Genomic DNA, 16,796 nt, shown 5'->3' with positions numbered 1-16,796 from the left:
AACTAAGAATAGAAATGAAACAAATCAATTTCGTCCCCAATAACAAACAGGTTTGCATCAACGTAAACAGCAATGATTAGCTGCTAATAACAGTATGGTTAGCATTCGTTCGCTAGCATTAGCACATCGCTCAAACCACTACACAACTGGATTTAAGTGTCCGATCGCGAGTGGAAACACAACAACAACAACACAAAAGATGATACATACAGGCGTTGCCTCTGTAGATATTAACATTAACAAAGAACGTAGGCTCGTTGAAGTGTTTCCCTCTCTCACTTCGCTCCTCACTCGCTTGGATGCGGCATTTCTTCGGGTGCCCAAACTGCGGCCCGCGGCCCAAATACCTCCACATTTGGTCCGGCCATTTTGATTTTTTTTTTTTTTCCCTCAATCGTGTTATTTATTTCCTGGCCTTTTTCCTTGAAGAATTCAGAGAGGGTTATTTGGTTATTATCTATTTAATTAATAGTGTTTTTATTATTAATTATTATTATTATATTTTTATTTTATTTATTTTCATTTCGTGAAGAATCCAGAAAGGGTTATTTGATTGTGGCTTTCTGAAAAACAATATTTTTTTACATTTATGCACTTCTGCAATCGTCACACTTTTTCTGTTACAAACTGACCCCGGCCCCTCATCAGAGAAGGGAAAAGTTATGTGGCCCTCACAGGAAAAAGTTTGGGGACCCCTGCTTTAACACATATTGCCAAAGGCAGAACAACAACCTATCTGCCAATATATACCAATATTTTTTATTTCTATTAGATAAATGTTTCAGTAAAATGTTACACAATCTTGTGTGTTTGCCACTTATTGCCACAGTTAACATTGAGGCTTTGGGCCTCTTTTGATTTCGTTGTGAGTTTGTAAGGTTGTGAGTTCTGATTAAACAAACTCGATGCCAATCAAAACGTTTGTTCTTCTTTTTCCCCAAATTAGAATCGATAAGAGAATCGATAAAGAATCGAATCGTTAAGCAATATCGATAATGGAATCGGAATCGTAAAAATCCTATCAATTCCCATCCCTACTCTTGTTATCATTTTGACGCCACGGGGTGAGGAGGGAGTTGAAAATCCATGTTGCCCAACGACAGCCCCAAAACATCACTGCTCTAGAGGAGATCTGCATGGAGGAATGGACCAAAATACCATCAACAATGTGTGAAAAGCTTGTGAAGAGTTACAGAAAACGTTTGGCCTCCGTTATTGCCAACAAAGGGTACATAACAAAGTATTGAGATGAACTTTTGGTATGGACCAAATACTTATTTTCCACCATGATTTGCAAATAAATTATTTACAAATCAAAAATTGTGATTTTCTGTTGTTTTTTTTCCACATTCTGTGTCTCACGGTTGAGGTTTACCCATGTTGACAATTACAGGCCTCTCTAATATTTTCAAATGGGAGAACTTGCACAATTGGTGGTTGACTAAATACTTATTTGCCCCACTGTACATGTATTTGTCTAATGGCAATCCTAATGTTTTCATGGAAATGCTACAAACCATTTTAAGGGGTTTGAGAGATCCCACAAATGGCGATGGGAAGCCCCAGGCCTCAGGAACAGGGTACACTCCTGTTTCTAGAACAGCGAGCATACCCTGGAAGCCTGGATCACTGAACACCAGCCATCTGAGGGCAGAGGAAAAGAAAACACTTATATTTTTTTAACTCATTCGAGTGGACGCTCCTTGAACATCCATGAAATGAAATGTAGAAGAAAGAATGAGTGGCGCGATGAACTACAAAATCTAATCTACAAAGAGCAAGCGTTAACATTAATTTCCTCCAGGCCTTGGGAAAAAAATGTCCTGTGTCTGACTCATTCACGTGGTGTAACAATTTCTCTTGACTCCACCACACCTTTTGTCTGTGACTCTCATTCTACCTCTTCACTTTCCATGTAACCCCCCACCCCCTTAACCAACACCCTGAACAAATGCCTCGTGCCTTCTAACAGGCATCAGCACGACAGACATTCCTGCGCAATCACTAGTAAGACTTCAGTCACGACAAAAATGAGGAAGCTAGTGATGACAAGATTCATTTGCTTCATAGTGCGAGCATCCAATTAATTGCAGCATACAAGACATCTAACATCCTCTCTCATCAAAAATATTTAAGGTATTAGAATGGAATATGCCTTTGAAAATCCCCCATTTCTCCAAATCACTCCCAAGAGGAGAGCTATGTGAGTTTATTTGTTAGGTAGAAGCATGTTCAATATAGTTTCATGGCACCAGGAGGGCAACTACCGGTACTTACAGGCATGAAAATGGGTCAGGGGTTAAAAAGGTGAGAAGGATGTGGAGGAAATATGTTTCGGTATGCTAGGGCTTTCCCAAACGACTAATTTTCTCCCGATTAGTCAGCCGACTATTTTTACTATTAGTCGACTAATCTAATTAAAAAAAAAAAAATAAATTATAATTTCGCAATGAAATTTTTGTTGACGCTTATTAATTCACAAAAACATTTTGGAACTCTTAAATTCTTTATTAAAGTAAAAATAAAAATGTAAATACCAATAATTAATCAACAATGAGGTCAAATGCTGATAGCATTTACTAGTGCAAAAGAATGGAATGTAAACAGATTCAGAACACTGGCTTCGCCTTTCCAACATTATTCAAAACAATTCTTAAAAAAAAAAAAAGAATTGAAGCATTATTATTATAGTATACTACTATATAATAATAGTATCATATTTTTCATAAAGGGGGTCTATTCTTAGTGTAAAATCTGAATTCTGCAGTATCATAGTATTTACATAGTATAGTATTAATTCTGAAGTATGTGGGATTAACTCCAGAAATCGTTATTTATATGACGAACATGACGTGCTTTTATTTCGAAATGTTCATTGGAAGTACGTTCGCTAACCGATAACTGTAAGCTTTGATCTCTGCAAAAAAAGCACTTTTCGTCATTGCTTGTGGTGTCACTGATCGATTTTTTATTTTCATTTTTTTCGTTTGCAAATGTTGTTAACCAGCGATTTTTCACATTTGAAGTGTCACCTTTTAACTGCAAGTTTGCGTTTTGGAGAAGACTGCCAATGTTTTATAGCAGGCTAAAGTAGGTTGTCTTTTTTCCCTCCATTAATCTCAATGTAGCCATGCTAACGTTTACAGTGTTTAATATAGATGTGTTTCCTTATTTTGTGTGTCTGAACTGTAATTCTACGACGTGTTTGAGACCAATAAACATCTGTGATTGGAACTGGAGTCTCATATGTCATCTACACGCGCGCACGAATGTATGCATGCACGCACGCACTGATAAAACGCAGCTGTGAAAATTACCGCCCTCTTTTTTGTTCACCTTGCGAGAAATGGACTCTTGCATATCGCGACAGGCTTAGCAACTTCAATAAAACATGTCGTTAATTAGTTAGTTGGACTTACAACCCCCCCTAAAAATTTTCTCCTCGAATCTACACAATTCACATAGGTCACCCTTTTTGACTTCAAAACGGCGAATTTCGCCGAAAGGTGAGACATTTTCATGCCTGCACTTAGATCTGAGTTACTTACACCCCGGCGTGAACTTGGATGGAAGCAGTGCTCAGCGGGATGCCAAAAGAGCCAATCTCTATGGCGTCGTCATGGTAAGACGTCAGTCTACCGTGGCCCTCGGGTTCTGTGAAAAGATCAATTTGAGGGGTGCTGTAATCCTGCAAAGAAAAATGGAACAAAATGGCAATTATTAGCAGTTGCGCATGTTCCGTATCTTAAATCATTCCTTGGAACTGCAACAAAGTGATTTTAAATGTAGCTGTCTAGCAACTCACAGTGAATACAAATGTGATAATACTGTCTATTAGTAAGAAGAACGGGGCCGGTGTTTGCTCATGATAACATATTAAAAAGGTCAAAAAAGGTGGAATCATTTGAAAGACACACTCACACGGATGGCAAGACGAATAGACCCAATCAGCATTGGTGAAGTGGTGTTTGTCTCGGGGTCTGCCCACTCATTTGTCAATTCGAGCCCCCCCTCCTCCAAAGCAATACAGCGTCCTTGAAAGTCTGGTTTCTCGTAGAGGATCCAGCTGTATATATTTTTAAAAATAGAAAACTCTCAAATACATGGAAAAACACTTTGTGAGTATAAGCAGTTCATAAGAAGAAAGAAAACATAATGTTACTTTTTTTTTTTTTCAAGAGGTAATAAAACTTTCGCAAGTCATTTTTCAATGTAAATAGTCCAAACAGCTAGACTGGCTCTTTGTGTTTTGTAACAACAGTTGCTTTACTGGGTTGACTGGGCTTTTGGCCACTTTCTTTATTGGTTGGCTCAGCATATTACTGCAGTTTGCAAGACATGCTATTTGGCACTGCTGGTCTGATTTCTATTTTCCACTCTTAAACTGAAACAATGCATTTGTTAAGGACCTATCATTAGTTCTTATTGTAGTCAACAAATACAAAAACATTTTTTAAAATAGATATTTATGTCTGGACTTTAAAAGCATGTAAAAAAATATCAGAAAAACTAAAGTTAAACAATAATAGTTTAAAGAAAAAAGAAAAAACATGATTCATTGAAATTTCATTAATCTGAGCCTCTCATCCCTTTAGGCAATACTGACATTCCAAAGCATCCAACATTACTAATTGGAGCTGCACTTCAGTTTACATTTGACTTGATGTGCCAAAAGAATCGTAGCTGTTTACAACTCACCATCCTCTTATGACCTTCACAGATATGATGCTTGAGAACTGCAGGTGAGTCGCATCCTCTACATCTCGATAGATCTCATAAACTTGTCCACTGAACTGGGCATTTTGGAACAACATTATCTGTAAAATGATATGGGAGGTCAGAAAAAACACTGGATTTTTATCAGTTAACATTTTTTAAAACAGATTCTGCAAGGGGAATGACAAATGCATGTGTTTTCAGTTTTATCCATTCGTTCATTTTACAAGCTGCTTATCCTCACGATGGTCGCGGAGGTCCGAGAGCCCCCCATCTAACTATGGGCAGTAGGCAAGGTACACCCTGAATTGGTCGCCAGTCAATCGCAGGGCACAGGGAGACAAACAACCTTTCACACACACACTCATACCTAGGGACATTTTACAGTGTTCAACCAGCCTACCATCCATATACAGGAGTTCATATATAGTAGACCGGTCAATAGCGTAATGTTTATTATTATTCAAAGTTTTTGAATTTCTCATTCACAAGTCTATTTTTGTTAGTTTTTAGGTACAAGACACCTTTCTGAAGTTTGGTGCCATTCGGTACGCAATTACTGTCTTGCCTTCCATAATGGTTTTTTCCTATTGCTTTCCCACAATGAACCGACAAAGGCTAGGTTCATACCGGAGGTTTTAATGCAGGAATCCGATTTTTTCGTGTTTTTCCGACTCGAGTGAAGCATTAACTTGACGGTCTGAACGTGACAAGTCGCATTAATTTGACAATCTGAACGTGACAAGTCGCATAGAAGTGGACCATTTCAAATCCTATCTCGGTCAATTTCATATGCGGTTTGAATCCGATATGGGCCACATTTTTCCAGAATGTAGCGGCGGTTTGAACTGTCAAGTCCCCCAAATCAGAATTCATGCAGCAATTACATCGGCAAAGGGCGAGAGCAGCATGTAAAACGGCAGCGATATAGCTGTTTATTAGCGCGTTAGCGCCTAGCTTGAACTCGGCTTTTACTATGCAGGAGGCTGGCTTGACCACAGTCATAAAAAAATACGATGAAGAAAAGGATAAGCTTGATAGTGTTCGGTTTCTTACTGTGCGCCAAATGAGCAATATTTCAGTATTACTTACATGGCCGAGTCGGGGCAGTTATTTGTTTTGATGCTTCTGCGCATTTGGGTCAGTTTGCTGAGCGCATGTCGAACTGCGAATTGGTGCGCATGTGTAATACTTGAACGGGCTTCATGGACAAATGCTGTCTGAACGGGCATGCCAAAAAAACAGATAAGAAAAAAAAAATCGGAATTGTACATTAAGACCTGCAGAATGAACCTAGCCAAAGGGTTCCGAAATTAATAAACCGCACATTTCTTTGTGTGTTTGTAGGTCGTCAAACCGCGTAGTTCTGTTTTCATTTCGCGTTACTTACTTGGGAGTTTATTGGTTATCCCCCACCCTGGGGGCAACGCATAGAGAATGGTCACTATTGGACAACTTGAGGGCTTGGGCGCGGACACTAAATAAAAGACTATGAACGTGAAATTTTGTGTACTTGTTATTGTCTAGGAAAGGAACAAATATAACCTTGTGGAGCAGCAATTTTCCACAGTTCATTTTTTGGACCGGTGTAATATACAGTATATACTGTATGTTCTTGGACAAACCTCAAATTAGGTAGTGCCAGTATATTAAAAACTATCAGGAAAGTTGTAAAACCACACATAAAGAAATAACACATTACCAATGAATATACAACGTATAAGAATTAATGTAGCCAACATATTCTTATTTCTACTTTTAATTGTAAGGAAGTACTGCACTGGCAGCTTTGAAATTCATGATTCATGACAGTAATCACAACAAGCCTTGCACCAAAACTTTGTCTAAAATGTATTTATACCCCCTAGTACAACATATGAAAACCAGATGTTTTCTCTGCACAGCAAGTCAGTTTTTCCAAAGTTCCCTCCAACCTAAGTGCAATTGCATGTGGGATGTAAGGCAAGTACTGTACCTTTCCAGGTCGCTTATGAAATCCTTTTGCAGTCCTTGCCTAGGAGGAGGCAAAAGCACAGAGAATTAACATGACACGCTATGTGGAGAATGACAAATATCTGCATGAGAGGCCGGTCTGCATTTCTATGTGCCACAATGATTGTCCTAACCTTTTCATTCTGCTGCCTGGGACACAAATGGATTCACTGTAGTTTGTTTATGCATTATTCTCCCAGTTTAGGGAGTGCCGAAGTATTGCTATCCATTGAGGACATTGTAAGGAGTGTTTGGTCAAATCAAAAACTGTTCAACATTTAATGAGGTTTTCCACATTATCACACAGATCTTGAAAGGCAAATGACTGTGAGCTGTAGGCGACAGTCTGGTCTTTGTCAATACCCAAAGGCAGCCCCTCTCGACAAAAGATTCACTGTTTGTGTAAATAGAGAAGCTTATGTTGCAACTAATAATGACTTTTGGCACAAGAACTAAACGGTGAAATGGTGTTGGTTTGTCCTGTACAAATTGTAATAGCTTTTATGCTCATCTTACAATGTTGAAAGAAGATCACGTTACAAAGTAAAACAAAACAGCTTCTACTCGGATTTCCTCTAAATTGTTAGTGTTTTAGTGTTTCTTCTTCAAAAAACATGCCATGTCTGTGTGCGTGTGTGCGTGGCATACTTACATGATTACTACGCATCCTCTGAGTCAGAGGCTGCTTTAGCTCTGAATGTGCTGGGTAAATTTGAGATGTATTTCCATTTCCAAAAGGAGACACATTATTGGGGAGGTTCATGCTTGGTTTTGCAATCAGATCCGCTTCAGGGACAGAAGCTGGAGTTGACATTTTTTCAGTAACCTAATGAAGAGACAAAAAAAACAAAACATGCAAATTGTTGTCACTGTTACACTATTCACATTATACGAGAATAGCATAGTAAAACGAACCTCTGCTTTGATTTGCGGCTGTTCTTGTATTCTCTGCTCTGTTTTTACCGGTTCCCGAGGGAGGTACTTCTCTAAATAGTCAGGCAGCTTGATGTCGTTAAACGAGGGAAATGGAGGACCTGAGTCACTGACCACGGCTTCTGTCGGTTGGGTTTGAGCTCTCCTTTGCGTGGTGGAATTTTCAGCAAATGAAATGGTGCTAGTCTGAATAGGCGTAGTTGGATCTGATGAGGGGCTAAGCTCAGGCGATACATCTGTTGAGTTGGTTCTTTCTGACAGTGCCTGAACCCCATTTCTTCTCCCCCTAGCACTGTGGGTAGTTAGACTGCTAAGTACACAGCTTCCTTCTAAGCGAGACTTCACAACAATGTGATCATCTTTCTCCTCCTTGATGCCCTCTTCATCTTTCTTAGGTGTCTTTTCTTTTAGTTGAGAATTATCCAGACTACTGATCAAAAGACACCTATCAGCAATACTCACCCGAGCAGGCTTTGCAGAACCTTTAATTTCTGGGTTTTGAAGCTTGGCTAATAAACTTGGGCCTGTATCAAAGGACCGATTTTTCTTCCTAAGGCCAAATTTAAATTCCTCTGGGTCAAATGTCTTTTCAAAGTGGTCTTCCTTGATGGCTGGCATTGCAAATGGGGGTTGAGGCGTCCGTAGTGGGTTGTGTTTACGAGGTGGTAGGGAAAAAGGAGCACAAAGTTTCTTGATTCGCTCAATAAAGTTTTCATCATCGAGGTCGTCAGTGTCCAGAAGATTGCTCTCACTAACAGAAGCACTAAGCTTTGCTCCTGGGAATTTGAGTCTCTGTTTGGGAAAGTCCACATCGAGCCAACTTGATGGAGCATCCTGTTGAAGCGAAGAATCATCTCTGCTTAGTCCTCGTGGAGAATGCAGTCTCTTAGGAGATGACAGCTGCACTGAGTCTGAGTTCAGCTTTTTAGCCTTTGGGGAAGTTGATACTTTTGAAGTTGGAGTTTGTTTGCTTTCGACTTGTTCATCTTTGCCTGTGTTTAATTGTGAAGAAAGATCACCACTGACGCTAGGGGGAAGCTCAATCTCTTTCGTATCTTTCTTCTCTTGTCCAATAACTGTGGAGCTAGTTAGGGTGGTGTCAGAAGACCTTTGCTGTTTTTTGTCTGAGTCCTTGAATGAGGTAAGATCACTTGTTTTCACTGTATTATTTAGTTCCTCAAACTGAGGGCAACTTGATTTTGTTTTTGAAGCTTCAACTTCTCCCTCATTGAAGCTTCCTTTTGACCTCTGAGTTTGACTGCTCTGGCTTTTTCCATCATTGTTCTGAGCAGATATTTGAGTAGACCCTTTAACAGTTGCTGTATTGTCAGTCTGCTCACTTATCAGTGCTGGGAGATCATGAGAAACTTTTGCAGTCACTTGCTCGTTCTTTGAATCACCAGCAATGCCTTTATGTTTATTTGAGGACTGACTGAGAGACCCTTCAAGTTTTTCCACTGGTCCAAATTCATGATGTTGTTCTGTTATAGTTACTGGTAGCTTATGTTCACTTTTGATCCCTTCTAAAGATTTTGTTGTCACCTCAGACACATTTGAAGCCATTTCCTCCTTGGAAGACCTTTGAGTACGCTTTTTTCCAGTCTCCTGGTTAACCATGTTGACCTCAGCTCTCCCTTGATTTGTAGTAGCCGTTTGATTGACAGTTAGTTTTGAAGTAGGGAGGTTTGAGGCTCCTTCAGCTTGTATTAACTCTGTTTTATTTATATTTTCAAGAGGCCTTGTCTCTTTGATCGTTGTCTGATTTTTCTGATTATCCATCACAGCACTTTCCTCTATTTTGGAATTGTCTTGTATACTCTGCAAACTTGTGGGTGTCAATTGAGTCTGTGTTTTATCTGAATGGATAATCTTTTGGAGAGTGTCTTTGTCTTTTTCCTCAGGGAACCTGTTGTTATCTCCCAGTTGTCTTTTTGATTCATTAACATATTTAGTCTCACTCTGACTTGTTTTCTTTGGGTCCATATTTTGGAGTGGCTGTGCATATTCTGTATCTTTTTTACCTGACTGTCTTGTTTTTAGTGTACTTATTGGTGAAGACTGCGATGCTGGGTCCGCATATAATTTTGGATGTTTAGCAGGTGGGTCCTGAACCACTGTGGAGGGCTGCTTAATATGCTGTTCAACTAACTGAGACCTGGAAGATGACTCATCCTCAGCATTATTTTTGATATCTTGTTTGGGTGACAAAATTTCTCTTTCTGCCTTTACCTCCTTTTGGGCCAGACTAACCGAAGAATTGTCAATAGGTTTCTTTGCTTTCCCGTTAGAAGCAATAGTATCAGGTTCGTCTTTGTTGACGGATTTAGGTCCGGTTATTTTTTCAACTCTGTTGACCAGTTTATCAATGTTTTTACCATCAAGATACTTCAGCTGTTTATCAGAAATGTCAGACTCTTTTGTAAACGTATGTTTATTAGATATAATTCCTTCTACTTCATCGGATGGGAGAAAAACTGGCTCATCAACATGTGTATTTAAAGAAGTGGCCTCTTGCTTGCTTAGATTTGGCTTACTTTCCTGGTTTTCGCTAACTGGACTAGTGGCCTCCTTGCTTTTTCTCCGCTTGGAGCGAGAGCCTGATCTGTTAGGTGCTTTGGACCGTGGACTTAAATTATCAGTCAGATCGGCATGATCACCTGTGCCTTTCGTTGAAACACTTACTTCTACGCTATTTGATTTTGTGCCCTGATCTACTACCTTTGAGGTCAGTGTTCCATGTTGTTCTAGAGGTGTGGAAGCCTTCACCCCATCAGCAGTAGTATCCTGTCCATCTGGTTTTAGTGTTATCCCAGTCACCGCTTTAGTATCCAGTTTACCCTGAAAGTCAGGTTTTAATGACTTTAATGCAGTGGTTGCCACAGATGTGGTGGATTTTTTTGTAGTTCCCGTCTTGGTTGACTTTTGAGGAATCATTGATTTAGAATTGTTTCTTGATTCGGTTGCAAAGTTCCTCGCTCTCTCTTTAACCGTCAGTGTAATCTCATTTTGGGGTGTCGCAGGACTGGAACTTGCAGCACCATATCGCTCAGCTGATTTTGACCTTGACAAAAATTCAGCTTGAAGCTTCCCAGTGGTGCTCCTGGCAGGAGAGACATCAGCACTCCTAGGATTGTGCAAGGATCTTTTGAGGCCAGGCACAGTTCCCTGGCATTCAAATAAATTGATCTTATCTGCAATCCGGCCAATGGCGTTTTTTTCTTCAACTTTCTTGTCTTGCTGCCTGTGTATGACATTAAAAGATGAATAGAATTAACACAAAACCTGCACATTCTCGGGTTTGGAAACATCTAAAATAAAAAATTCTGAAAAATATGTGTGATTCAATGACAGTGACTTTTCAGAACTCAAAATCACTTGCCATTTATGTATAGTACTACTGTTTATTTCGGCTGTGGTTGTTTTTAGGTGTTCAAGAAACAAAGTTGAGTAGAGTTATGTTTTCAGAACAATGCTGTATTTAAAAACTAGATAGGTAGGTTGAATTGTTTCCACACCCATTATATATAAAGTGTATTCCTTGTACATTACAGGTTAAGCCTTTTTATTTTGTAAACATCATGAATCATCGTTAACTTTAATATTATTTATAAATAATTTTTAAAAGAAGAAAAAAAAAAAAGGTACCTTGCATTAGTTTCTTTTTTGGTCCCTTCCTTTTCTTCATTTTTGTCTTGGTCCCGTGCCAACCTCAATTCAAGGTCCACTTCTGCTATACTTTTTTTGGAGCTCAAAGACACATTTTTAGGAAAAAGTTTCACTTCACTCCGAGAAACCTTGATACTTCTCCGTTTGGACTCTGGTGTCTCTGTCTTCCTCTCCACTTTGTAAAAGCTGTCATCCTCGTCCATGTCTGCACTGTCATCAACGACGCGTGTTAGACGGGTTTCAGTGACTGATCCAGAGCCCAGGAATTTGTCTGCATACTTGGGACAGGAAGTCTCATTTTCTCCACCTCCAGGTGAGGCCAGCGAGGTGAGGCTGTGCTTGGAGGAGGAGTCTAATGGCTGCTCTTCACCTTGACTCTGTGGACTTTCACCCTCTGGTAAGAATGTTGAGCTGTCAGAACAGGGGATTCCTTCCCCCTCAGGTTGGACATTGGAAGGATTTTTTTCCTGAAGGCTACATGCGGCATCTCCATGAGAGTTCTTCCTTCCTTTCCTCTTGGCAGAGTTTTTACGGCCCATGTTGCCAGCCTCTGTTGGTTCTTGGTCTATTCCTAGGTCCAGCTGCCAGTCTTTATGTAAGTTCTGTGACACTCCCTCCTGTGGTACAACCACAGGCTTTAAATTTGCGTTTATATTTTCATCAGTGCTTGAAACTGAGCTCCGTGATAAATCAAAACCTGGAGACTTTGGTGATTTTGACTTTGATAAAACTGGTAGGTTTTTCTCAATCGTAGTGCGGATAACTTTTTGTCCTGTCACTTTGTCTTTCCCGCAGTGAGTCACACTTGTCTCCTCCAGGTACACATGGAGCCTCTTTCCTGTCTGGGCCTGTGCATGTTTATGGGCCAAAGGCTGAGTGTTAACTTGGTCAGAATTCAATACCACACCCTGCTCAGAGGAGGAGGCGCTGGAGAGATCCGTTAAATGACTGGCAATCCTGTCAGAATTCCCACTTGCCGAAGTGCCATGACAGCGCTCTTTGGCCTGCCCTATTCGCTTCTTTTCGCTAAGTAAAAACTCCTCCTCTTTAGGAGGAGTCTCTCTGCTGCTTACAACAGAGCCCTCTCTGTGGGCAGACTGTGTGGCGTCCACTTCTTCAAAGTGGAAAATGTCTCTTGAGGGACTCCGTGAATTGGGATTGGAGACTTGTTCCTTCTCCTCCGGCTCGTGTTTCCTTGCCTCGGCTTGTGTAGATTCTTCACAACACTCTCCCTCTGACTTGACTGCCTGATCACAAGTTAGAGATGAATTTTCCGTAGGACTTTTGGGACTCCTTCCCCTCCATGGAGATAGCCAGCTCCCGATTCGGCCCAGGACACCAGGACTCTGTTGCTCCTCTGAGTTCTCAGACTAGGGCAAAGAAGACAGAGGAGTTACTTAACTGGAATTACAATAAAACAAATATACAGTACATATATTATAAAAACACCCTCCAAAACATGCACTTTTTTTGCATTGTTTAGAAAGAGCATAAGAGCGCACACAGTGTTATGTACAGTACATTCTCTAAGCACAAATGAGAGCAGTGCAGGTTTAGAAATTTTTGGTTTTTCATCCCGATACCTTATTTTTGTTTTTTAATTAAAAAAAATATTTTTTTTGTACGGCCATGCATCTCTCGGCATTGGAAAGGCATGCAGGAGAGCATAACCTGTAAGCTTACCGTAAATACCATATCATTCAGACTCTTTATGTAGGTGTTGAACATTTTGGTTTAGAGCATATGTTCCTACAGACCACGAAACAAAGACATTACAATAGAAGTGGAAAAAAAAAAGCAGAAAATATTCTCAAACAGGATATTTTGCCAGAGAAAAGTGACAGATTAATGTATAACTTTATAACTAAGAGCAACTTACCTTTTATCAAAGTTCAGTCTTAAACTTGTCCTTCCTATCGCAACAGATTAATAACCAGCAGCTTGTGCAGGCTGAATTCTGCACAGGCAGGCATAACTGACCGATGTTTTAGTCCATCAGCTAAAGACCGTCCACAACTGTACAAGAACAGTGCAGAGTGGCATGTGAGAAATGCGCTGCTGCTCTATGTTCTGCCCCTTTCCAGCAGATGCAGCTGTTTGGTTGCGTGATGCCTTCAGTGTGCCTTGTTCTAACGGCTTTCAGAAACAAAACCGGTCGAGTAGCAAACCATTTCCCCCCAATTCGACTTGTGATTGGCATCTTTGGCTCATTATCAAGGGCCTAGCACGGCATGTTGTTTATGTTGGAGAAGTGTACTTGCATGAATGTTATCAATGTCCTATTTAAAGTTCAATGCCTGTTTTTTTTTTTACGGTTACATATTATAAGAAAAGCATCATTTCCGTATTCTAAATGAAAACCGAATTTCCTTAGAACCAAGGGCGTAGGTTTGGTCTCAACATTGGTAGGGACCATATAACAGCATAACCTGCATAAAAAGTTTTTGTTGGGGACGGGACATTAATAAGACCATACAGATTGGGTGATATGAACCTAATTAATTGATCATTGCAAAATAAATCTGCATTATACTTAGTTTCATATGTATTGGTTCAGGTGATACACCGTTGGATTCAAACCTTTGTTTTCAAAAACTACTAAAGAAACATTTTTGAAAACTTCCAGAATAAATGTCTGGATTTTATTTGCAAATTTAAAGAGCAACACAACTTAAATTACATAACATACACAATTAGGACTGCAGCTATCGATTATTTTAGTAGTCGATTAATTGATTAACTATTTAGTTCGAATAATCGAGTAATCGGATAAGGACCATAAAAATTAAAATACTTGAGCTGATCCTCAAACGGTATAAAAAGAAAGAAAAAAAAAAGAGGATTTATGTAAGACAAAAAAACAGTTGGCTAACTTACATAGCAAAAGTCCGCTAGCTTAAATGCTATGAAATGTTTTTTTTACAATGCTCTTAACAAATGGTTCAGACACATATTCCCACAAAAAAATAAAATACAAATATAATATAAATGATAATATATAATAATAATATAAATATACCAATAAACTAAATTACGAATGCATTTAAAAAACATTAGCTCAAACAAAAACTAAGGGGCTGTTTACATGGTGACTCTACGAGAATACGAAAAATTTCATATTTGCATTTGCGTCTCCATTTGAACAATGTCGCAATTCCGCATGAAAACGATGTAGTATTCATGCCAGGCCCTAGGGGGCAGTGCAGATTTACAGGGCAACAGAGAATGATGCACTTTGACCCCACCGAGCTCCCTCAGCCCGGAAAAAAATATGCCCGCCCACTCAAAGCAATGTCATTTTTCTTTTGTTCAAAAACGCACAAAAATGGAAACGTTCAACATATTTAATTTGAAAATATTATTAAAACAGTAAATTAAAGCCGACATTCCGCCATATTTGCTGTTTTTAATGTTTAGTAGCACCGCTGCGCACGCCCAATGTGACGTGTACGAGTGCTGGCGTTACGGCACGGTCTCGCGCCGCAGCAGCCTTTGATATGCATGCCGAGGAAGCCCCCCTCAACCCCCTGCAATCGGATTCTTCCACTTTGGAGGCAGGATTCAGAATTTTTCGTCTTCGCCGACACCATATGCACGCAAGGCGAGTCCGCTACTCAGTCATTGCGTCTTTGTGTCGCAGAGTCGCCATGTAAACTGCCCCTTAGCTTATGTTGATCTTAACAGTGAGGAGATGGATTCAGCCATGTGAAATGAAGTAGACTAGAGGGCTGTGTATCCACCCAAATCATTAAAACTAAATGCAAACACTTTCAAAACAAACCATTACAACGCCACTTTAATTAAACGAATACTCGAAGCAGCCAAATTTAACTTGAATCTTTTTTTCTAATCGAATACTCGAGTTAATCGATTAATCGTTGCAGCACTATACACAATACAAACTTGTTAATAATAAACTATTCAGAAATACAAAAAAAATAAACATTTGCCACTCAACATTGTCTGCCTAAATAAAAAAAAATCAATATAACTGAAAAAATGCTGCTGCTTTTGTCCACAAATAAAGCCAAACTCATCAAAAAAATGTGGCTGCTGCTGGCCGGAAAAAAAAAAAAAAAAAAAAAAGTCTAATATCCCTTCTCTTTGGAAAAGGTGGCATGTTGAAGACATGTATTTCTGTCGAAGCTGTGAGTGCATGTGTATGTTAGGGGGGCAAGTCATCAGCCAATCAAACGTGCGTTTTTGGGAAAAAATGGACTGTCTTATTCAGCAAGTGAAAATGGATAAATTAAGTCTGAACATATTGAAAATAATTCCATTAATAATGATTGGGTCATTTCTGTCCTTACAACATACGGGAAGACAATCTAAATCACCTATATAACAGAACTCATTATATAATGCAAATAAGGTTGCTTAAAAGTTGGTGGGGACAATTTGAGAATCCTGAAAAGTTAGTAGTTATGTCCCTACCGTCCCTATGCAAACCTATGCCCTTGCTTAGAACCTTTTTGACATTCAACATAATTATTGCCATTATTTCAATTTGTGTGAACCCTGTGATGTGGTTTAATTAAGTATTCCAATGCCCATTTGCCAAAGACATTTTTACTATCATTTTCAAACATTATGTATTAAAGATAAAAACATATTGAAACTAAAATATTGAGCTGTATTTTCATACATACTATCTGTTAATATCAAATAGCTGCTGTGAAACAATCTAGTACTATTTGGAATATACTACAATATAAATTTTTTAAATCCCATTTTTCTTCCCCAGCATTTAAACGCATCAAGAGGCTGAGCTCTATCCTAAGGGGGAAATGACGCGCCACACTCCAACTTTTTTTCCCCCCAATGTGCTTGCGCTTGTTTTATTTGGCGGTTTGACTATGTCTGTCTTTTAGAAGAATCAAATTTAACCCTTTACTCACCGACCATATTTTATGATGAAACAAAGGAGGTCGAGCCTCGCGTGTAAATGGAAAATTTAACAAGACACTGGATCTCCAGTTTGAACAGGGTCTGTTAATTATTATGCACAGCGAGTCGTGTTTACAGTTTAAACTAACGTACAGCTCTGCTCTCCTTTGTCGACACTGTTAAACGATTGCGATAAAATGCGTTATTCAAGATGTAAAAAGTTTATTCTTAACAGGGAGGAGTGTGCAAAAACAAATCATTCTTGCACAATCCCTACAGTTCAACCTCACCAAACTGTTACCCTTCCAAACTAGTAAACTGAACAATCTTACCATGATCACAGTGGTCTCCAGCAAGCCCCCCCTCTTGGACTAGAGAACCGTCTGCCTGGTCCCCGCAATGGCTGATGAATATTAAGTGCGCCTCAAACGAAGACCGCCTTGGCTTCAAGCTGCGGTAGACAGCCGCTCTTTGCTATTACGTGTCATGAGGAGTGTATAAATCTTTTTTTTTAGGGAGTGCAACTTGTCTTCCGCGGTAATAAGTGAACACGGCTGACGATGGAATCTGGCCGGCCCAGCTCGAACAACCCGGGGCGTTTG

The 16,796-nt window shown here is 39.6% G+C and overlaps 1 protein-coding gene across 2 annotated transcripts in view; it reads right to left on the bottom strand.

The window, feature by feature from the left end:
- Positions 1-16,796, bottom strand: part of LOC130907528 (uncharacterized) — a 27,915-nt gene extending 11,119 nt beyond the window's left edge. The window contains exons 1-10 of one of the 2 annotated variants that reach the window (XM_057822718.1): positions 13,187-13,710; positions 12,991-13,056; positions 11,287-12,677; positions 7,624-10,882; positions 7,361-7,534; positions 6,692-6,730; positions 4,699-4,817; positions 3,922-4,066; positions 3,549-3,688; positions 1,518-1,644 (exon numbers count right to left, since the gene is read on the bottom strand). In XM_057822718.1, coding sequence (XP_057678701.1) covers positions 1,518-1,644; positions 3,549-3,688; positions 3,922-4,066; positions 4,699-4,817; positions 6,692-6,730; positions 7,361-7,534; positions 7,624-10,882; positions 11,287-12,677; positions 12,991-13,035 — 5,439 coding nt within the window. In that variant the 5' untranslated portion in view covers positions 13,036-13,056; positions 13,187-13,710. Of the gene's footprint in view, positions 1-1,517; positions 1,645-3,548; positions 3,689-3,921; positions 4,067-4,698; positions 4,818-6,691; positions 6,731-7,360; positions 7,535-7,623; positions 10,883-11,286; positions 12,678-12,990; positions 13,057-13,186; positions 13,711-16,526 lie in introns of those variants that run through there. The other variant, XM_057822719.1, reaches the window with a different exon arrangement.

The sequence above is a fragment of the Corythoichthys intestinalis genome, chromosome 19, assembly GCF_030265065.1.
Source record: "Corythoichthys intestinalis isolate RoL2023-P3 chromosome 19, ASM3026506v1, whole genome shotgun sequence".
Lineage (NCBI taxonomy): Eukaryota > Metazoa > Chordata > Actinopteri > Syngnathiformes > Syngnathidae > Corythoichthys > Corythoichthys intestinalis.
This window is presented reverse-complemented; position numbering and strand designations above follow the sequence as displayed.